Source organism: Macaca nemestrina, chromosome 7 (assembly GCF_043159975.1).
Source record: "Macaca nemestrina isolate mMacNem1 chromosome 7, mMacNem.hap1, whole genome shotgun sequence".
Classification (NCBI taxonomy): domain Eukaryota; kingdom Metazoa; phylum Chordata; class Mammalia; order Primates; family Cercopithecidae; genus Macaca; species Macaca nemestrina.
In genome coordinates this window covers 47,605,687-47,629,390 of record NC_092131.1, presented here as the reverse complement: position 1 = coordinate 47,629,390, position 23,704 = coordinate 47,605,687, and the positions used below count along the sequence as shown (strand labels likewise).

The 23,704-nt window shown below is 35.0% G+C and overlaps 1 protein-coding gene across 22 annotated transcripts in view; it reads right to left on the bottom strand.

Moving 5' to 3' along the window:
- Nucleotides 1-23,704, bottom strand: part of C7H14orf39 (chromosome 7 C14orf39 homolog) — a 176,331-nt gene that overhangs the window by 72,548 nt on the left and 80,079 nt on the right. For 19 of the 22 annotated variants that reach the window (XM_024790264.2, XM_071100068.1, XM_011727567.3 and 16 more), the window contains one exon: nucleotides 23,138-23,414. The exons of the other annotated variants lie outside the window; for them this stretch is intronic. In XM_024790264.2, the coding sequence (XP_024646032.2) occupies nucleotides 23,212-23,414 (203 nt within the window). In that variant the 3' untranslated portion in view covers nucleotides 23,138-23,211. Of the gene's footprint in view, nucleotides 1-23,137; nucleotides 23,415-23,704 lie in introns of those variants that run through there. 22 annotated transcript variants of the gene reach the window in all.

The window sequence follows — 23,704 nt, the reverse complement described above, 5'->3', positions numbered from 1 at the left end:
TACATATGTATTTAGGATAGTTAGCTCTTCTTGTTGAATTGAACCCTGTACCATTATGTAATACCCTTCTTTGTACTTTTTGATCTTTGTTGGTTTAAAGTCTGTTTTGTCAGAAACTAGGATTGCAACCTCTGCTTTTTTCTGCTTTCCATTTGCTTGGTAAATTTTCCTCCATCCCTTTATTTTGAGCCTATGTGTGTCTGTGCATGTGAGATGGGTCTTGACTTTTTATCCAGCTTGTCATTCTGTGTCTTTTAATTGGGACATCTTGCCCATTTACATTTAAGGTTAATATTGTTATGTGTGAATTTGATCCTGTCATCATGATGCTGGCTGGTTATTTTGCAGACTTGTTTATCTAATTGCTTCATAGTGCCATTGGTCTGTGTACTTCAGTGTGTTTTAGTAGTGGCTGGTAATGGTTTTTCCTTTCCATATTTAGTGCTTCCTTCAGGAGCTCTTGCAAGGCAGGCCTGGTGGTAATGAATTCCCTCAGCATTTGCCTATCTGAAAAGGATTTTATTTCTCTTTTGTTTATGAATCTTAGTTTGGCTGAATACGAAATCCTGGGTTGGAAATTCTTTTCTTTAAGAATGTTGAATATTGGCCCCCAATCTCTTTTGGCTTGTAGGGTTTCCACTGAGAAGTCTGCCGTTAGTCTGATGGGCTTCCCTTTGTAGGTGACCTGGCCTCTCTCTGGCTGCCCTTAACATTTTTTCCTTCATTTAAACTTTGGAGAATCTGATGTTTATGTGTCTTGGGTTGATATTCTCGTGAAGTATCTTACTGGGGTTCTCTGGATTTCCTGAATTTGAATGTTGATCTGTCTTGCTAGCTTGGGGAAGTTCTCCCGGATGATACCTGAAGTATGTTTGCCAACTTGGTTTCATTCTCCCCATATCTTTCAGGTACTCTAATAAGTCAAAGGTTTGGTCTTTTGACATAGTTCCACAGTTCCCGGAGGTTTCTTTTGTTCCTTTTCATTCGTTTTTCTCTAATCTGCCTGCTTTTTATGTTTTACTTTTCTCCTTCAACTTTTATTTTATATTCAGGGGGTACAATGCATGTTTGTTACCTGAGTATATGGTGTAATGCTGAGATTTGGGTTTTTTTTTTTTCCCAATTCTGTGAAAAGTGACATTGGTATTTTGCCAAGAATAGCATTGAATCTGTAGTTTGTTTTGAGCAGTAGGACCAATTTAATGATACTGATTCTTTCAAGTCATGAGCATGGAATGCTTTTCAATTTGTTTGTGTCATCTGTGATTTATTTCAGCAGTGTTTTGTAGTTCTCGTTGTAGATCTTTCACCTCCTTGGTTAGATATATTCCCAGATATTTAATATTATTTGTGGCTAAAGTAAATGGGATTGTATTAATTTGGCTCCCAGGTCAAACATGATTGGTGTATAGAAATGCTATTGACTTTTGTCCATTGATTCTGTATCCTGAAACTTTGTTGAAGTTGTTATTAGTTCCAAGAGCCTTTTGGTGGAGACTTTAGGGTTTCCAAGGTATAGAATAATTTTGTCCATGAAGAGAGATAGTTTAACTTATTTTCCAATTTGGATGCCTTATATTTCCTTCTATTGCTTAATTGCTCTGGCTAGCACTTCCAATACTAGGTTGAATAGGAGTGGTGGGCATGTGGACTCTTATCTTATTCCAATTCTCAAGGGGAATGTTTCCAGTTTTTGCCTTTTCAGTATGTTAGCTGTGGATTTATCATAGATGGCTATTACTATTATTTTGAGGTATATTCCTTTGATACATAGTTTCCTTAGGGTCTTTTTTTTTTAATGAATAGATGTTGGATTATGATGAAAGCTTCTTCTGTATCTATTTAGATGATTATACAGTTTCTGTTTTTAATTCTCTTTTGTGGTGAATCACATTTATTGACTTGTGTATGTTGAACCTACCTTGTGTCCCAGGAATCAAGCCTACTTGATCATGGTGAATTAACTTTTTGATGTGCTGCTGGATTCAGTTTGCTATCATTTTGTTGAGGATTTTTGTGTCAATGTTCATCAGGGATCTTGGTCTGTAGCTTTCTTTTTCATTGTGTCTTTGCCAGGTTTTGGTATCAGGGTGATATTGGCTTCAAAGAATGAGTTAGGCAGGATATATGCCATAATTGTAAGTTTCTTGAGGCCTCCCCAGTCTTGCTGAACTGTGAGTTAATTAAACCTCTTTCCTTTATAAATTACCTAGTCTTGGGCAGTTCTTTATAGCAGTATGAAATGGACTAATATAGGAGGAGTTTGTCCTCCTTGATTTTTTGAAATAGTTTCAGTAAAATTGGTACCAACTCTTTGGTGTATGTCTGGTAGAATTTGTCTGTGAATCCATCTGGTCTGGGACTTTTTCTTGTTGGGAGGTTTTTTATTACTGATTCAATTGTATAACTTGGTATTGGTCTGTTCACAGTATCAATTTCTTCCTGATTCAATCTTAGGAGGTTGTGTGTTTTCAGAAATTTTTCCATTTCCTCTAGATTTTCTTGTTTGCATGTGTGGAGGTATTCATAATAGTCTCTGAGGATCTTTTGTATTTCCATAGGATCTCTTGCCTTTGTTGTTTCTGATTGTGCTTTATTTATATCTTCTCTCTTTTTCTATTGTTAATCTAGCAGTCTATCAATCTTGTTTATTCTTTTAAAAAACAAATTTTGCTTTTGTTGATTCTTTGTATGGATTTTTGGGTCTCAGTTTTATTCACTTCTGCTCTGATTTTAGTTATTTCCTTTCTTCTTTTATCTGTGGAATTAGGTCGTTATTGTTTTTCTAGTTCCTCTAGGTGTCATGTTAGATAATTAATTTTAGATCTTTCTAACTTTTTGAGGTAGGCATTTAGTATTATAAATTGTACTCTTAACACAGCTTTAGATGCATCCAAGAAATTTTGGTATATTGTGTCTCTATTTTCATTTATTTCAAAGAATTTTTAAGTTTCTGCCTTGATTTTGTTATTTATCCAAAATCACTCAGAACAAATTGTTTAATTTTCATGTAATTGTGTGGTTTTGAGAGATCTTCTTGGTATCAATTCTATTTTTATTCCACTGTGGTCTGAGAGTATGGTTGGTATAATTTCCAACATTTTGAATATATTGAGACTTGCTTTATGACTGAACGTGTGGTTAATCTTAAAGTATGTTCCATATGCAGAGGAGAAGAATGTATAGTCTGTGGTTGATGGATGGAGTATTCTGTAGATGTCTATTAGGTCCAGTTGATCAAGTGTAAAGTTTAAGTCCAGAATATCTTCGTTAGCTTTCTGCCTTGATGATCTGTCTAATGCTGTCAGGGGTGTTGAAGTCCCCCACTATTATTGTGTGGCTGTCTAAGTCTTTTTGTAAGTTTAAAAGTACATTGTTTTATGAATCTGAGTGCTCAAATGTTGGATGCATATACATTTAGGATAATTAAATATTCCTTTTGAATTGGACTCATTATCATTATGTAATGCATGGTATTTTTTGTCCATTGTTACGGTTGTTGGTCTAAAATCTGTTTTATCTGATAGAAGAATAGCAACCCCTGCTTTTTGTTTTTGTTTTTGTTTTCCATTTGCATGCTAGATCTTTCTCCAATCTTCTACTTTGAGCCTATGAGTGTCATTTTGTGAAATGGGTCTCTTGAAGACAACAGACAGATGGGTCATTTTAAAAAATCCAATTTATCACTCTGTTCTTTTTAAGTGGGAGCATGTAGACCATTTATATTCAAGGTTAATATTGATAGGTGAGGTTTGATCTTATCGTTAAGTCGTTAGCTGTTTGCTTTAGAGTTTCAATTGTTTGGTTGCTTTATAGGGTCTGTGGGCTATGTACTTAAGTGTATTTTTGTGGTAGCAAATATAATTCTTTTGTTTCCATGTTTAGAACTCCCTTAAGGATCTCTTGAAAGGCTGGTCTAGTAGTAATAAATTCTTTTAGTGCTTGCTTGTCTGGAAAAGATTTCATTTCCATTTCTTCTTTGCTTATGAAGATTAGTTTAGCAGGACATTAAACTCTTGGTTGGAATTTCTTTTCTAAGAAAGCTGAAAATAGGGCCCCAAGATCCCTGGCTTGTAAAGTTTATGCTTAGAAGTGCACTGTGAGCCTGATAAGATTCCCTTTGTATGTGATCTGCCCTTTTTCTCTAGTGGCCTTTAAGACTTTTTCTTTAGCATTGACCTTGGACAGTCTGGTGACTATATGCCTGGTGATGATCATTTTGTATAATATCTCACAAATGTTCTCTGGATTTCTTGTATCTTGATGTCTACCTCCCTAGCAAAATTGGGGAAGATTTCTTGGATTGTTCTCTTAAATATGTTTTCCAGATTACTTGCTTTTTCTCCTCTCTCAGGAATGCCAATAATTCATATGTTTAGTTGCTTTAAATAATTCCATATTTCTCAAAAACTGCTCATTTACAAAAATTATTTTTTCTTTATTTTTGTCAGATTTAGTTCAAAAGATGGTCTTCAAGCTCTAAAATTGTTTCTTCTGCTTGGTCCAGTCTATTGAGAAAGCTTTCAGTTGTATTTTGAAATTCCTCAAGTGAGTTTTTCAATTCCAGAAGTTCTGATTGGTGTCTTTTTAAAATATTGATCTCTTCCTTCATTCCCTGGATTCCTTTAGAAGTTTCTTTGTGTTGATGTTTTAAATATTTTATTTTATTTCAATAGTTTTTGGAGAACAGGTGGTTTTTGTTACATGGGTAAGTTATTTAGTGATGATTTCTGAAATTTTGGTGCACTCATCACCTGAGCAGTGTACACTATAGCCAATGTGTGGCCTTTTATCCTTTATCCCCTGCCCAACCTTCCCCCCAAGTACCCAAAGTCCATTATATCATTCTTATGCCTTTGTGTCCTCATAGCTTAGCTCCCACTTATAAGTGAGAACATACAATATTTGGTTTTCCATTTCTGAATTACTTCACTTAAAATAATGGTCTCTGACTCCACCCAGTTTGCCACAAATGCCATTATTTCATTCCTTTTTATGGCTGAATAGTACTCCGCAGCATATACATACCACATTTTCTTTATCCACTTGTTGGTGAATGGACATTTAGGTTGGTACCATATTTTTGCAATTGAGAATTGTGCTGCTATAAACACGTGTGTGCAAGTGTCTTTTTTACATAACAACTTCTTTTCCTCTTGGTAAATACCCAGTAGTGGAATTGCTGGATCAAATGGTAGTTCTGCTTTTAGTTCTTTAAGAAATCTCCATACTGTTTTCCATAGTGGTTGTACTAGTTTACATTCCCACTAGTATTGTAAAAGTGTTCCCTTTTCACGGCATCCATGCCAACATCTACTATTTTTTAATTTTTAAATTATGGCCATTCTTTCAGGAGTAAGATGGTATTGCGTCATGGTTTTAATTTGCATTTTCCTGATAATTAGTGATGTTGAGCATATTTTCATTTTTTTTTTTTTTGGCCATTTGTATGTCTTCTTTTGAGAAATGTCAATTCATGTCCTTAGCTCACCTTTTGATAAGATTACTTGTTTATTCCTTTCTGATTTGTTAGAGTTCCTTGAAGATTCTGTCAATTAGGAGTTTGTTGGATGCATAGTTTGTGAAGATTTTCTCCCACTCTTTGGGTTGTCTGTTTACTCTGCTAATTATTTCTTTTGCTGTGCAGAAGCTTTTTAGTTTAATTAAGTCCCATCTGTTTATCTTTATTTTTGTTGCATTTGCATTGAGGTTCTTGATCATGAACTCTTTGCCTAAGCCAATGTCTAGAAGAATTTTTCTGATGTTATCTTCTAGAATTTTTATGGTTTCAAGTCTTAGATTTAAGCCTTTGATCCCTCTTGAGTTGATTTTTGTGTAAGGTGAGAGATGAGGATCCATTTCATTTTTCTATATGTGGGTTGCCAATTATCCCAGCACCATTTGTTGAATAAGGGTGTCCTTTCCCCACTTTGTGTTTTTGTTTCCTTTGTCGAAGATCATTTGGCTGTAAGTATTTGGCTTTATTTCTGGGTTCTCTATTCTGTTCCATTGGTCTGTGTGCCTATTTTTTATACCAGTACCAAGCTGTTTTGGTAACTATAGCCTTGTTGTGTAGTTTGAAGTCAGGTAATGTGATGCCCCCAGATTTGCTCTTGTTGTTTAGTCTTGCTTTGGCTATGCAGACTCCTTTATGGTTCTATATGAATTTTAGGATTGTTTTTTCTAGTTCTGTGAAGAATGATGATGGTATTTTGATGGGTATTGTATTTTAACCAATGGATGAAAAAAATTACAAAGGAAATTAGATATAGACACAAATTAGACAAATTATAATTAAAGACAAATGAAAATGAAAACACAATGTACCAAAACTTATGAGACACAAAGAAAAAAGTTCAAGGGATTTATAGCAATAAATGCTTGCATTAAGAAACAAGAAAGGTCTCAAGTCAACAACCTAGCTTTCAACTTGAATAACTGGGAAAAGAAAAAGAAAACAAACCCAAAACCAACAGAATGAAGGAAATAATAAAAATTAGAGAACAGATCAATGAAATAAAGAAAAGAAAGACGATTGAAAAAAATCAAACTAAAAGTTGGTTCTTTAAAAAAATCAAGAAAGTTGACAAACCTTTAGTTAGACATACTGAGAAAAAAAGAAAGACTCAAACGACTTAAATAAATGAAAGTGGGGAAATTATTGATTCTATAGAAATAAAAAGGATCATGAGACAGTATTATGAACAATTATATACCAACAAATTGTGCGATGTAGATGAAATGAAAATTTTCCTAAAAACAGAAGACCTACCAAGACTAAATCACGAAGAAATAAAAAATCTGAATAGACCTATAACTAGTAGGGCAATTGAATCAGTAATCAAAAAATCTCCCAACAATAACAGCCCTAGACCTGATGACTTCACTGGTTAATTCTACCAAATATTTAAGGAAGAACGAATGCCAATCCTTTTCAAACTTTCCCTCCAAAATTGAAGAGGATGGAACACTTCCTAACTCATTTTACTTCTTTGTTTTTTTACTTTTCATCAACTTTTTTCAGTTCTGGGGTACATGTGCAGGGTGTGTAGGTTTGTTACATAGGTAAATGCGTGCCATGGTGGTTTGCTGTACAGATCAACCCATCACCTAAGTATTAAGCCCAGCATCCATTAGCAATTCTTCCTGATGCTCTCCCTTCCCTTGCCCCCATGACTGGCCCCAGTGTATGTTGTTCACCCTGATGTGTCCATGTGTTCTCATAGTTCAGCTCCCACTTATAAGTGAGAACGTGCAGTGTTTGGTTTTCTGTTCCTGCATTAGTTTGCTAAGGATAACAGCTTATAGCTCTATCCATGTCCCTGCAAAGGACATGATATCATTCCTTTTCATGGCTGCATAGTATTCCATGGTGTACAGGTATCACATTTTCTTTATCCAGTCTATCATTGATAACCATTGGGGTTGATTTCATGTCTTTGCTATTGTAAATAGTGCTGTGATGAACATACTTGTGCATGTATCTTTATAATATAATGATTTCTATTCCTTTGGGTATATATCCAATAATGGCATTGCTGGGTCAATTTATATTTCTGCTTCTAGATCTTTGAGGAATCACCACACTGTCTTCTACAGTGGTTGAACTAACTTACACTCCCACAAACACTGTGAAAGCACTTACCTCATTTTATAAGACCGAATTACCCTGATACCAAAGCCAGACAAAGACAATACAAGAAAACTATAGACCAATATCCCTTATGAACATTGATGAAAATATGCTCAACAAAATAGAATTCAGCAGCATATTAGAAGGATTATACACTATGACCAAGTGGGATTTATTCCTGGAATGCTAGGATCGTTCAACATACAAGAATCAGCCAGTTGTAACACACCACATTAACAGAAGGAAGCACAAAAACCACATGATCGTCTCAAATAAGGTAGAAAAAGCATTTGACAAAATTTTACATCTTTTGTGATTTAAAAAATACTCAACAAGGTAGGAATAAAATGAAAATACCTCAACATAATAAAAGGCATATATAAAAGGCCCACAAGGATCAATATACTTAGTGGTAAAATACTAAAAGCTTCTCCTCTACAATCAGAAATAAAGGCAAGGATACGTGCTTTTCACCACTTCTATTCAACATAGTACTGAAAATTCTAGCCATAGCAATTAAACAGGAAAAAGAAATAAAAGGCATCCAAATTGAAAAGGAAAAAATAATATTACCTCTGTTCACAGATGATATAATCTTATATGTAAAAAACCCTGAAGATTCTACTAGAAATACTGTTAGGGCTAATATATAATTTAGCAAAGGAGCAGGACGCAAAGACAACAAGCAAAAATCAGTTGCATTTCTATACACTACAATGAACAATCCAAAAAGGAAATTAAGACAACAATTCCATTTGCAGCAAAAAGGATAAAACACTTAGAAATAAACCTAACCAAGGAGGTTATACTTATACACTGAAAACTATAAAATATTACTGAAAGGAATTGTAGAAGATATAATAAATTGGAAGCATCCCACGTTCTTGGAAGACTTACTATTAAGATGTCAGTACTATTCAAAATGATCTACAGATTCATTGCAACCCTTATTAAAATCCCAATTATTATTTTTTGGGGCAGAAATAGAGAAAGCTATCTTAAAATTCATATAAAATCTCAAGGGACCCCAAATAGCCAAAACAATCTTTAAAAAGGTGAACAAACCTGGAAAACTCACACTTCTTGATTTCAAAATTTAATACAAAGCTACAATAATCAAGCTACAGTAGACAAGAGATGGAAATAGCCCAAGCATCCATCAGTAATTAAATGGATCAGCAAAATGTGGTATGTGCTGCAATAGAATATTATTGATCTCTAAAAGTGAATGAATTTCTGACATGCTACAATATAGATGAACCTTGAGAATATTATGAGTAAAGTAAGCCAGTAACAAAAAGGATAAATAATGTTTCATTTCACTTATACGAGGTACTTAGCATGGTTAAAATCAGAAAGATAGAAAGTAGAATGGTGGTTGCCAGAGGCTGGGGAGAGAAAGGAATGGAGAGTTATTCATTAATGGGCACAGAATTTCAGTATTACAAGATGAAGAGTTAAGAAGATGGATGATGGTGATTGTTGCACAACATTATGAATATATTTAATACCATTAAACTATGCACTTAAAATGGCTAAGATGGTAAATTTTTTATATGTATTCTACCACAATTTTTTAAATGAGGGAAAAAATTAAAGTTAGTAACAAAAAAAGTCATTTGAAAGTGAGTTGCAGACATGTATTTTCTAATAAAAACATTCTCTCTTATTTAACCATAATACCATTATCACATCTAAAAAATCTAACATTGATACAAGAATATTATCTAGTATATAGTTTATATTGCAAATATATCTATATATAAACGGTAATTTTTAAACAGAAAAAAATTAATTAACATTTTGGCATTTCATTTCAATCTTTTTGTATATTTATATTTTGACATAGTTGAATGAATACACATTATATATAACAATGTAGTACTAGTTTTTTTAATTTTTTCAGTTACCAATGTATATTACAAATTCTATGATGGCATTATTTTAAAATACTTTATAAAAATAAAAAGTGATGTGTCTTGAAGCAGAACTGCCAAGCTGCAAACAACCTGGGTGTGAGTCAAAGGATATTAGGATGAGCCTGTCCACCAGGGATATAAATTTAATTGCATGTGACTTGTGTCAACTTCGGAGAAATCAAGAGCAAATGTAAAGCAAGGCAATAGAAATGTTTTTAAATGAGCCATTCAGCCTCTAAGGCAAGTTATAGGGCAGCAATTGAAATTCAAAGGGAAAGCATCAACATGTCAGGTTTACCATCTTTAAATTACACATCACTTTTTCATTCATTCCTTCAAAATATCAGAAAAACTGTATTTTTTTTTTTTTTTTTTTTTTTTTTGAGACGGAGTCTCGCTCTGTCGCCCAGGCTGGAGTGCAGTGGCGCGATCTCAGCTCACTACAAGCTCCGCCTCCTGAGTTCACGCCATTCTCCTGCCTCAGCCTCTCCAGCAGCTGGGACTACAGGTGCCCGCCACCACACCCAGCTAATTTTTTGTACTTTTAGTAGAGACAGGGTTTCACCGTGTTAGCCGGGATGGTCTCGATCTCCTGACCTTGTGATCCGCCCGCCTCGGCCTCCCAAAGTGCTGGGATTACAGGCATGAGCCACCGCGCCTGGCCAGAAAAACTTTATTTTTAAAATTTTAATGTCACGTCAAAATTACTGGCACTATCTGGTCATTTAGCAGTTATGCAAGCTCCAATCAGTCACATGTTCAGGCCCTTGAAATTCTAATACCCACCCAGTTGGAATAAATAAAAAGTTAATCTTTATCTTTTCCTTCCACTAAAAATAATTTATAGCCTTGAATCAGCAGGGTAGTAGAGAGAACATTGCTTTTCATAATATAAAACTACATATTCCAATCTGCTCTAATCAGTAGCGTTTACATCTTATTTTCTGACTATGCTTAAGTACCTTAAAGCTATAGTGTTCAAGTAGAGGGTTATTTCATTCCAAGTTTAAATTTAATATAAATTACACTGTTAAAAATGTCACAGAACTGTGAATAAAAGTAAAGTCAGTTAAATTGTGAATTGCCTTAATACCTAATACTAAGGCACCTAATATTTTAATATTGAATAAAACGTAAACTATAACCAAGTCAAGTGATTTCTGCATAGTGACAGTATGGTTTCAAACTGTCAAGAAAGTAAAACCAATTTAAATAAACTTTCTCCAGTCTAAGAGTTTCAAAATGCTGTCTAAATTTCAATGTCAAAGATAAGTATTTCCAGCAAGATGGCAGCAGAGGAGTTTCCAATGCTTATCCCCTTGCAGAATCATCAATTTGAACAACTATCTACATAAGAAAATGCATTCACAAGGGCTCAGGAATCCGAGTGAGAGATTACAGCACCTGGGTGAACCACAGAAATGAAAAAAAGATGCATTAAAGGAGGTAGGAAGGACAGTTTTACTTTGCCAGTGCCACTGCTCTCCCAGCCCAAGTTTCACAGCACAGAGGGAGATTCTTCTGCATGAGAGGAGAGTGTATGAGCACCCAACTTTACTGAAAACCCCAGCACCAAGCTCACTCCAGTGAACCCCAGTGCCAGGCCTGTCCCTGCAAACCTAGACTCCTGGCCTACCCCATACTCTGACCAGCTTGTGCAGCTTCTGGTTTCAGAACCATCCTTGCAGATCCAGACTCTAAGTCTGTCCCAGCACTCACAACCCCAGGGTCCAGGCAGGTCAGGCCTGCTTCAGCATGTCCATTATCAAAAAGACAGAAAATAATAAATATTGGCAAGGATGCAGAGAAAAAGGAACTTGTATACATGGTTGATGGGAATGTTACTGAGTACAGTGATTATAAAAAACAGTATGGAGGTTCCTTAAAAAATTACAAGTAGAACTACCATCCCACTTCTGGATATATGTCCAAAAGAAATAAAATCAGTATGTCAAAGAGGTATCTCTTCTTTGCAGCATTATTCATGGTCATTGCAGCATTATTCACAATAATCAAGATATGGAATCAACCTAGATGTCCACTAACAGATGAACAAATAAAGAAAATATGATACATACACACACACAATGGACATTATTCAGCACTTAAAAAGGAGGAAATTGGCCAGGCACAGTGTCTCACGCCTATAATCCCAGCATGTTGTGAGAAGAAGGTGAGAGGACCACTTGAGGCTCAGAGTTTGAGACCAGCCTGGGCAACATAGCAAGACCCTGCCTGTACAAAGAAATAAAAATCAGGCAGGCGTGATGGCACCCACCTGTAGTCCTAGCTACTTGGGAACCTGAGGTGGGAGGATTGCTTGAGCCCAAGAGTTTGAGGTTACAGTGAGCTACAATTGTACCACTGTACTCTAGACTAGGCAACAGAGCAAGATCTTGTCTCTTTTTTTAAAAAAAGGAGGAATTTCTGTCATTTGTGCATTTTTGACAACATGGATAAACCCAGTGGACATTATGTTAAGTGAAGTAAGCCAGGCACAGAAAGACAAATACTGCATGATCTCACATATATGTGGAATCTAAAAAAGCCAAACTCATAGCACACGGTAAATGATAATTGCCAGGGACTGGGGCATGGGGAAATGGGAGATGTTGGTCAAAGGGTAGAGTTAGGCAGGATTAATACATTCTGGAGACCTAATGTACAGCTTGGTGACTATAGTTAATAATATTGTATTGTTGAAATATGCTAAAAGTGTAGACCTTAAATATTTTCACCATTTAGAAAAGCCAAACATGTGAGGTGATGGAGATGTTAGTTAGCTTGATTGTGGTAATCATTTCACAATGCATATGTATATCAGTACATCACATTGTGTATCAAAAATATATAAAATTTTTGTCAATTTTGCCTCAATAAAGCTGAAAAAATAAAAATTATTTTTAAAAATGTATTTCTTGTTTTATAGAGCATATTATTCAGTCCCAGTCCACATTTCGTTAAGTTTTATGTTTATGTTTCCCTTAAAATTTGTATTTAGGCTGGGCGTGGTGGCTCATGCCTGTAATACCAGCACTTCAGGAGGCTGGGATGGGAGGACCACCTGAGGTCAGGAGTTCGAAACCAGCCTGGCCAACATAGTGAAACCCCGTCTCTACTAAAAATACAAAAATTAGCTGGGTGTGGTGGCGGGTGCCTGTAGTCCCAGCCACTCAAGAGGCTGAGGCGGGAGAATTGCTTGAACCCGGGAGGTGGCAGTTGCAGTGGCCCAAGATCGTGCCATTGCACTCCAGCCTAGGAGACAAGAGTGAAACCTCTACTCAAAACAAACAAACAAGCAAACAAAAAATTGTATTTAACCTGGTTCAACAAAATAATATGTAGAATTATGAGATTAGTTCTTTTGGAAAGAAGGCAAATACTCCCTAACTCTGTCCCAAATATTTTATTCTCTAAATCTAAAAGAAAATTACCTTGTTGAATAGATAATTCAAGTGTGCTGACTATGTAAGAAAATAATGGTTAGAAAATGGGATGCCAGGAATGCAGCATATGTAATTATCCCAGATTTTATGGAATTTCCAATAATTTTCAAAGGCTATCTGTAAAAAAATACAAAAACTGAATAACAGCATAAAACAAAGAGAGCACACAAGCATGGACTATCGTTTTTCTCCTCAAACCCAAATCTGAAGACATCACAAAAGCTAGAAAAACTTTGAAGTATCTTTCAAACTAATATAAATACTATGAGAAACCATCACAGCTGAACAACTCTATTAGTCAGGGTTCTCCAGAGAAATAGAAGCAATTGGAAATAGATATAGATAATATAGATAGATAAAGAGATTTATTATAAGGAAATGGCTCAGGAGAGATAGTGGTACAGATTCAGTTTGAATCCAAACGCCTAAGAACTAGGAGGGCCAATGGTGTGAGTTTCAGTTCAGGTCCACGCCCGAAGGCAGAAGGCTAACGTCTCATCTTGAAGACAGTCAGGTGGAGAGAGGGAATTCACCATTACTCAGTCTTTTTGCTCTGTCTAGGCCTTCAATGAATTGCATGAGGTCCAATCACATTGGAGAGGGCAATCTGTTTTCCTCAGTCTCCCAATTCAAATATTAATCTCATTCAGAAACACACACTTAGAATAATGAGTACCCCAAGGCCCAGTCAAGTTGACATAAAATTAACTATCACAGCACTGTTCTGGGGAGCCAGCATTGGGATAAGTTTTTAGGTGTGCCCTTTTATCTTACCCTGGCAGTGGCAGAAACATGTGTTTGGTGTGAAATGGCAGGGAAATATTAGGATCTGAAGAGCAACTGAGAAGTACAGGAATGTTAGCCAGCCCCTGAATATATCCTCTACCTCAACTCCCTTATACATCCTCTTTTCAAAAACAACTGTTAAAAATGTGTATACCTATTTGACTTAAAAAAAATATGAACAAAGGGACTTGAATAGATGTTTCTCAAAAGAAGATATACAAATAGCCAACAAGTATATGAAAAAATGCTCAACATCCCTATTCATCAGGAAAATGCAAATTAAAAACAAAACGAGAGATCAGCTCATACCTGTTAGAATGGCTATTATCAAAAAAGATGAAAGATAAGTGTTTTGGGGGAGAAAAGAGAACTGTAGGTGGGAATGTTAATTAGTACAGCCATTATGAAAAACAGTATGAAGATTCCTCAGAAAATTAAAAATAGAACTACCATATGACCCAGCAATCACACTACTGGGTATACATCCAAAAAACAAGAAATGAGTATGTAGAAGAGATATGGCCACTTCCATGTTCATTGCAGCATTATTCACAAAAGCCAAGATATGGAATCAACCTAACTGTCCATTAAGAGATGAATAAAGAATATGTGATATATATATATATTATATATTTATATTTATACATACAATAAATGTTATTCAGCCTTAGAAGAGAATTCTGTCATTTGCAACAACATGAATGAACCTGGAGGATATTCTGTTAAGTGAAATAATTCAGGCACAGAAAGACAAATACTGCATGATCTCATTTATACATGGAATCTGAAAAAGTTTAACTCATAGAAGCAGACAGTAGATTGGAGGGGTGGGAGTTGGGGAGCTATTGGTAAAAGAATACAAAATTTTAGTTAGACAGGAGAAATAAGTTCAAGAGATCTAGTGTATAACTTGATGACTATAGTTAGTAACAATGTATTTTATATTTGAAAACTGCAAAGAGTAGATTTTCAGCGTTCTAACCACAAAAAAGATAAGTGTGAAATAATGCATGTGCTAAACAGCTTGTTTTAGTGGTTCCACAATATATACATACTTCAAATATCATGTTGAACACCATAAATATATATAACTTTTATTTGTCAATTAAAATTAATTAAAACTGGCTGAAAAATTTATATCTAGTCAAACTTTTAAAAATACTTTTATTGACATATAATATTTATACATATTTATGGGCTACATGTGATATCTTATTACATGCATACAATGTGTGATGATCAAGTCCATGTATTTATGGTATCATCTTGAGTATTTATCATTTTTGTGTGTTAGGAACACATTTCAGGTCCTCTCTTCTAGCTTCTTTGAAATATATAATACATTGTTGCTAACTATAGTCACTCTACTCTGCTATTGATAATTGGGGCTTATTTCTTCTATCTATCTTTGTATCCGCTAAATTAACCTCCCTTTATCCCTGACTCCTAACCTCCCTTTATCCCTGCCTCCTACCTACACACTCTTCCCAGCCTCTGATATCTACCATTCTATTCTCCATCTCCATGAGATCAATTTTTCTCATATATGAGTGAGAACATGTAGTATCTGTCTTTCCAGGCCTGGATTATTTCATTTAGCATAATAACCTCCTAGTTCCATCCATGTTACTGCAAATGACAGGATTTCATTCTTTTTTACAGCCAATTAGCATTCCATTATGTCTATATACCACATTTTATTTATCCATTTATGGACACTTAGCTTGATTCCATGTATTTGCCATTGTAAATAGTGCTGTGATAAACATTCTAGTGCAGGTGGATATACAAATTTTGATATACAAATTTCTTTTCCTTTGGATAAATACCCAATAGTGGGATTGCTGGATCATACGGCAGCTCTATTTTCAGTTTTTCGAGGAACTTCCATACTGTTTTCTGGATTTACTGTACTAATTTACATTCCCACCAAGAGTATATAAGAGTTAACTTTTCTCCACAACCTCACTGTAATTTTCTGTCTTTTTATAATAACCATTCTAACTGGAGTAAGATGATACGTCATTGTGGTTTTGATTTGCATTTCCCTGATGATAAGTTATGTTGAACATTTTTTTTCATATATCTCTTGGCCCTTTGTATGTCTTCTTCAGAGAAATGTCTATTTGTGTGTGTCCTCAGCTCAATTTTTAATGGGAGTTTTTTTCCTGTTGAGTTCCTTGTATATCCTGGATATTAGTCCCTTGTCAGATGAATAGGTTGCAAATATTTTCTCTCATTCAACAGGTTGCCTCTTCACTCTGTTTACCATGCAGATGCTTTGGTTTCTTTTACCATGCAGATGCTTTTCAGCTTAATATAGTCTCATTTGTCTATTTTCAGGTTGGTTGCCTGTGCTTTTGAGGTTATAGCTACAAACTCTTTGTCTAGACCAACCTTCTCAAGTGTTTCCCCTGTTTTCTTGTAGTTTTACAGTTTTAGGTATTACATTGTCTTTAATCCATCTTGAGTTGATTTTTGCAAATGGTGACAAGTAGGGGCTCAGTTTCATTCTTTTGCATTCAGATATCCAATTTTCCCAGCATCATTTATTGAAGAGGGTGTTCTTTTCCCAGTGTATGTTCTTGACACCTTTGTCACAAATCAGTTGGGTGTAAATATGTGGATTTATTTCTGGGTTCTTTATTCTGTTTTGTTGGTCTATGTGTTTTTTTTTACACAAATACCATATTGTTTTTATTACTATAGCCTTGTAGCATATTTTGAATATAGTCATGAAGGCATATTGAAAATGAAGGAATGAAAGTGTCTCTATTTGTAAGCAACATGATTGCTTACATAGAAAATCCCAAAGATTCTACAAAAAAGCTAGACCTCCTGAGTTCAGCATGATCACAGTTGGTATATAAAAATCAACTGTATTTCTATATACTGGTTAGGCATAATTGGCATTTAAAATAAAAAATATTGCATATTTATATAACATTCTGGAAAAGACAAAGCTACAGGAATAGAAAACAAATCTTTGGTTTCCAGGCTTTGGAAGTAGGGGAAGGGATTGACTACAAAATTCAATGCTAGGGAATTTGGGCTATGATGGAACTGTTCTGTATGGTGCTATGATGGTAGATACATGACACTATTTGTCAAAACCCATAGACCTGAACATCACAAAGTGTCGACAAAAAGAATCAAACTGTAAAATATTTGAACAGATTTATTCTGAGCAAATTATGAGTGATCAATGGCCTGTAACACAGCCCTCAGGAGATCCTTACAACATGTGCCCAAGGTGGTCAGGCCACAACTTGGTTTTATACATTCTAGGGAGACATAAGGCATCAATCAATACATGTAAGATGTACATTGCTTTGGTCCAGAAAGGCGAGACAACTGGAAGCAGAGGCTGGGGTTGCTTCCAGGTTGTAGGCAGATTCAAAGATATTCTGATTGGCAATTGGATGAAAGAGTTATTATCAGTAGGATGTTTGGTTATATAAAGGTTGTGGAGACCAAAGTTTTATCATGAAGATAAAGCCTCCAGGTAGCAGGCTTCAGAGAGAATAGATTGTAAATGTTTCTTATCAGACTTTAAGAGCCTGTTCTCTCAGTAATTCCAAAAGGGAGGAGAGTATAATGAGTCTTGTCTGGCTCTCCCTTCCCATCATGGCCTAAATTAGTTTTTCAGGTTAATTTTGGAATGTCCTTGATGATAGGAAGGATCCGTTCAGATGAGTGGCAAGCTTAGAATTTTATTTTTGGTTTACAGAAGGAATTTTACTGTATACAATTTTTTAAACCAAGAAGTAATTCAGATAAACCCAAGATGGAATGTAGATGGCCACAAATGAATCTGTGTTATAAATAAATGACACAATCAAATGTAAGGGGGTATAGAAGATAGGAGCTAACTTAAGTAACTTTGGAAAATATTGCTGTAACTGGATAAAGAATACACACAAACACTATACCTTATGTAATAGGCTGAAAATGGCCCCCCAAAAGATTTCCATGACCTAATCCCTGGAATCTGTGATTGTTACCTATATGGGAAAAAATGGGGCTTTACGGATGTGGTTAAGTCAAAGATCTTGAAATGGGGAGATTATCTGAACTATCCATCCAGATAGACCCTAAATGCAATCACATTTACGATTATAAAAGGGAGGCAGTGGGAGAGATTTCATACACTGAGGGAAGGCCATGTGAAGGCAGGTCAAAGAGAAATTTGAAGATGCTGGCTATGGTGGCTAATTTTATGTCAATTTGGATATGCTATGGTACCCAGTTGTTTGGTGAAACACCATTCTAGATGTTGATGCAAAAGTATTTTTAGATATGATTACGTTAGTAGACTTTGGGTAAAGCAGAACTCTCCATAATGTGGGTAGGCTGCATTCAATTAGTTGAAGGCCTTAGGAGCAAAGACTGAAGTTTCCTAAAGAGTGAATTTGACCTTGAGACTGCAACACAGAAACCCTGCCTGAGTTCCCAGCCTCCCTAGTCTGCTCTGTTGATATTGAACTCAACTGAAACATCAACTCTTACCTGAATTTCTAGCCTGCCAGCTTGTCCTACAGATTTCAGACTTGCCACCTCCACAATCTTAACAACCAATTCCTTAAAATAAATCTAGATGAATGGATGGATAGATTAGATAGATAGATAGATAGATAGATAGATAGATAGATAGATAGAGATAGACAGATAGATAGATGCTATTGGTTCTATTTCTCTGTCGAATTCTGACTAGCTTTGAAAATTGGAGTGATGTAGCTATAAGCCAAGAAATGCTAGCAGGCACCAAAAGCTTAAAGAAGAAAGGAATGGATCCTTCCCTAGAGGGTTGAAAGTATGATCCTGCTGACACCTGGATTTTTGACCTGTAACACCAATTTTGGATGCCCCGCCTCTGGAACTATGAAAGAATGAATTCCTATTGTTTCAACCCAAAAAGGCTATGGTAATTTGCTATAGCAGTCACAGAACACTAACATACCCTAGTTGATAAATTTGTTTATCACAGCATCTGGGTTACCAATTTAGAAAGAACTTTACACGTATACTAGGACTGAAAAAGAAAGCAAATAAATTGTAGTTAATGACAGCCAGGTTTCTCCTTGTCAGAGAAAGCAGTTACAAATAAACCAAAGGGGAATACTAGATGAACCTCTTGTTGCTAGAGTTATCAGCCTAAACTCGTGTTTTGTTTTCAGTAGTTAGATACACCGACAAACATGTATATAGATATAGTATACATACATATATTTCCTAGGTGTGTCTACTGACAGATCCTAGGTCTGTCCACTGAGAAGCAGTTATGTGCCAGGAACCACTGTCTGCTTATACATATACCTCTTGTGACAATAAATCAAGAGTCTTAACTGATTTTGGAGTATTACCCTTATATTCTTAGAATATCTTTTCTAATCATAGAGAAAAAATTCATTTAACAATATTAAAATAGATTTTTTGGACCTAAACAAAATTAAATATACAGTGGCTATTTTTCTTCTAAATTTAACAGAGAGCTCTGGGGCTAGACCCCTTATTTCTGAAATCTCACTGAATAGAAGTGGGAACAAACTCCTATTTTAAAGGTGATAGAATATTTGATTTGTCTCTAGGGGAATAATTCTCTTTTAAAAGTTATCTTTATAAGGCTATTTGATTACACAAAGTTATTTTTGTGATTTGTATTTGAAACATTGCATATGCCTCTACTAGTTGGATAAGCTATGATATTCAAACACAGACAACTCTGGTTCCTTTCTCCTTTTACCTTATGCTCAGATGGTGTTCAATCAAATGTATTTCTTTTAAACAAGATATATTTTTTCAATTTGAGATGTCAGCAGTGTGAAACCACAAGACAATCAGTTGTTATCACCTGGAACATATCACTACACACTTGGACCACTGCAATTGACTCCTAATTTGTTTATCCAACTCTAATTTCTCCTAACTGTGGCTGTATTGTAAGTTTAATTTTCCTAGTCATTTATTTTCTCTTGAAACTCTGACATTAAAATACAAGTTCTGTATTGGCCTCAGAAACCAAGTCAAAACATTTCAAGATCCTCTATAAATCAATCCTATCATATCTATCAGGGGAACCCCAATATTTCATGCAGGTTCTTTTCTATTTTCCGTGACTGTCAGCCGGTCTGAGAAATAAAGGGAAAGAGTACAAAAGAGAGAAATTTTAAGGCTGGGTGTCTGGGGGAGACATCACGTGTCGGCAGGTTCCGTGATGCCCTCCAAGCCACAAAACCAGCAAGTTTTTATTAGTCATTTTCAAAGGGGAGGGAGTATATGAATAGGGTGTGGGTCACAGAGATCACATGCTTCACAAGGTAACAAAATATCACAAGGCAAATGGTCAGGGCAAGGTCACAAGGTGAAGGCAAAATTAGCATTACTGATGAGGTTTCCTGTCCCGTTGTACTTGTATTGTCATTGATAAACATTTTAACAGGGTTCAAGAGCAGAGAACCAGTCTGACTAGAATTCGTCAGGCTGGAATTTCCTAATCCTAGCAAGCCTGGGGGCACTGCAGGAGGCCAGGGCGTGTTTCATCCCTTATCTGCAACTGCATAAGGCAGATATTCCTAGGGTGACCATTTTAGAGCCCCCGCCCCGGGAATGCATTCTTTTCCCAGGGCTGTTAATTATTAACATTCCTTACTGGGGAAAGAATTAAGCAATATTTCTCTTACCCATTTTTGGTAATAGGAGAAATATAGTTCTGTCCTGCCTGGCCCACAGGCAGCCAGACTTTAAGGTTATCTCCCTTGTTCCCTGAAAATCACTGTTATCCTGTTCTTAAGGTGCCCAGATTTCATATTGTTCAAACACACACGCTTTATGAACAATTTGTGCAGTTAAAGCAATTATCACAGGGTCCTGAGGTGACATACATCCTCAGCTTAATAAGATGACAGGATTAAGAGATTAAAGACAGGCACAGGAAATCACAAGACTATTGACTGGGGAAGTGATAAATGTCCATGAAATCTTCACAATTTATGTTCAAAGATTGCAGTAAAGATGGTGTAAGAAATTATAAAAGTATTAATTTGGGGAACTAATACATGTCCATGAAATCTTCACAATTTATGTTCTGCCATGGCTTCAGCTGGTCCCTCCATTTGGGGTCCCTGACTTCCTGCAACACATATCTATTAAACTCAATTTCCTGATATTATTCTTCATTCCAGTTAGGTCTATTCTTTAATTTCCCCTACACATATTAATAGTAAATATGTGATTGCATTTTTCTTTTGATCATATTAGTCCCCTTATCTAGAAAGCTCTGTCTCCTTTACCAATTCAGTTAAATTCTATTAATTCAATAATTGTTTAATGCAATCCTACTAAAGACTAACAACTAGTTAGGTAATTAAAACATGAAAGGCTAAAAAAGCATCAGTCTTACACTTGAAAATTTTACAATCTACATACCTATAAAGTCCTAATTCAATTCTACCTCTTTGGTGAATCCTTCCCAGGTTTTCCAGTCCATGATGACCTTTTTCCCCTCATTCTTAAAGCGCTTGGTCTCTTCTATAACAAAAGTCACATTATAATAATATAGTTATTATATTATTGTTTTAATAACATAGTTATATTATCGTTATAATATAGTTATTATAATGTGCTTTTGTTATTTCCCAAGTTTTGTCTACTGAATCAAGTTATAAGTTCCTTGAGTATAAGACCACATCTGTGTTCTAGTCTTTTATATGCTGTCAAAATGCCATGTGCACTGTAGATACTTTTAAAATACTTATTTCATATCACTTATTGATACATGATAAATATAACCATACTGATGTGCTAGACATTACTCTATTTAAAGTAAAAATAAATCATGGAATCACTGAATCATTCAAGGCTAAAACTAGTTTTGAATTTCTCAATAAACAAACAAATTATAACTTTTTCTTCTGTCTCATATATAGCCAATGTCTTTATTATATCAAAACTACCAATTAATTCAATCATAGAGTCAATAAGATAAATACCTGTTTAAAAAACAAAGAAAATCCAGCTTTTTAACTGAAATTTTCATCTTTTAAGCAGTTGTTGAAAGTTTGATGGTTCTTTTTTAACAGAGTCTAAAATTTTCTTGAAGTCTATCATTAGTTAGATGGAGATCCTTTTTAAGTCTTTGAGACAGCTTAATGTAATACAACTGTGATAATTTGTAGATACCCTGAAGAAGCAGTATAGACCCTTACCCAAAATTTGATCTGCATATTGAAACTGATGATGCCACACATCCCAATAGGGTATTAAAAGATTTTTCTAGTCATATATTAAGGCCTTCTAGGGAGAGCTGGGCAGGCCTCCTAAACTGAACTGAAAAATAGCTTGAGAAGTAGGGAAAAAAGATTGGCTTTCAGTTTTTATGGTAGTTAGGGGGTGGGGCTGGGTGGGGGCTCCCATATGTGGTTTGAACTTCCTACTGGCACCAAAGGAAGAAGCAACCAGGCTTTCTGATCAACTTGACCAGATGTGGGGTAGAAAGAGAAAAGAAGGGGTTAGGTTTAAAAACTCATCAACAGTCACATCAAAATAAGGAGTCAAACTCTTTAGTACTTGGTAACTCAATATAGCTAATTTACAAAGCACAAAATACAATGATATTGAGCAAAATGTTTACAGAAGTTCATCAAATGTTAAATGTCTTTATGTAAGCTATATAACTAATTGAAAAATACTGAACACAAAACATAAAGATGAAATTTTTTTTATTGACGGAGACAAAATTTTAAATGTTCCTCAAAAAATATTTAAGCAAAAAACATTAACAGGATCACCACTGATACAACAATCCAATTTTCAGAAATTACTCTTGCCCTTCACATTTAATTTTTATCCATTGAAGGCATTAGCATGACTCATAAAATTAGAATTGTACCATGTGTTATATTAGAAGAAAATAACACAGATTTTGTTATTAACATAAATTATTTGAAATTATTATTATAGTACCACTCTGTATACTACATAGTGAAGCAGAAGTGAATCCCAATAATTTTAAAAGAAATTCTTAGTAGCTACAGTACACTTCAGCACTAACTCTGGAGTTACTACTGCAGTTCTTGTTCTTATCAAAGTACCAACAATACTACCAGAAAAAACCTTAGGTTCCAAGGAGAAGCAGGCTTAATATTTAAAATAAAGAGTAATGAAAAAAGCCTCAAATTCTATTAAGATTAATAAAAGTTCTACCTGAACATGGCTCACAAAATCCAAACGAAAATAAATGATTAGTTAATAGCACACACAAAACCCAAAATATTCAGTATTTCAATATTTCAATAAATATAATCAAACAATGTAAACATTACTGCTTTAATCAACAAAATAAAGCAGTCTTCATGTTTTAAGCAATAATGTAAATTTATGCCCTCATGAATACAGAACAGTAAAATAATTCAAGGAATTAATGACTAGCTCAAAAAAAAGTAAACTGTGTTGTATTTTGTGAGGAAGATGAAAAACCTTTTAAAGAAGAAGAAGGTATTGAATTTTGACCCTGTCCAAATGAAAATGGAAAACTAAAATCATCTTTTCCAGCTCCAAATGTATGAGTTGAAGTGTCTGATGGAAAAGAAAATGTAAAGCCATCTTCTCCTTCTGGCTTCTCAAATAAGTTTCCTAAGGAAGATAAACATTACAATGTCATGCTCTTCACCTTATATAAAATTTTTATAATCTACTGAATTATAGCATACTGCATACAATAAATATGGTAACACTCAATCATTCTTCTATTTAGCAGGTATTTAACTGTATTCCTCTTAAGTGCAAGGCATTGTCCTTGGTACTATGAAGATTAAAACAGACTCAAACTTAAACCCTATTTTCAAGTAATTTGAACTCTAGTATATAAAGAACTAGTATAAAAAGTAAAAAGTGGAATAAAACGCCTCAAATGAAGAGAATGA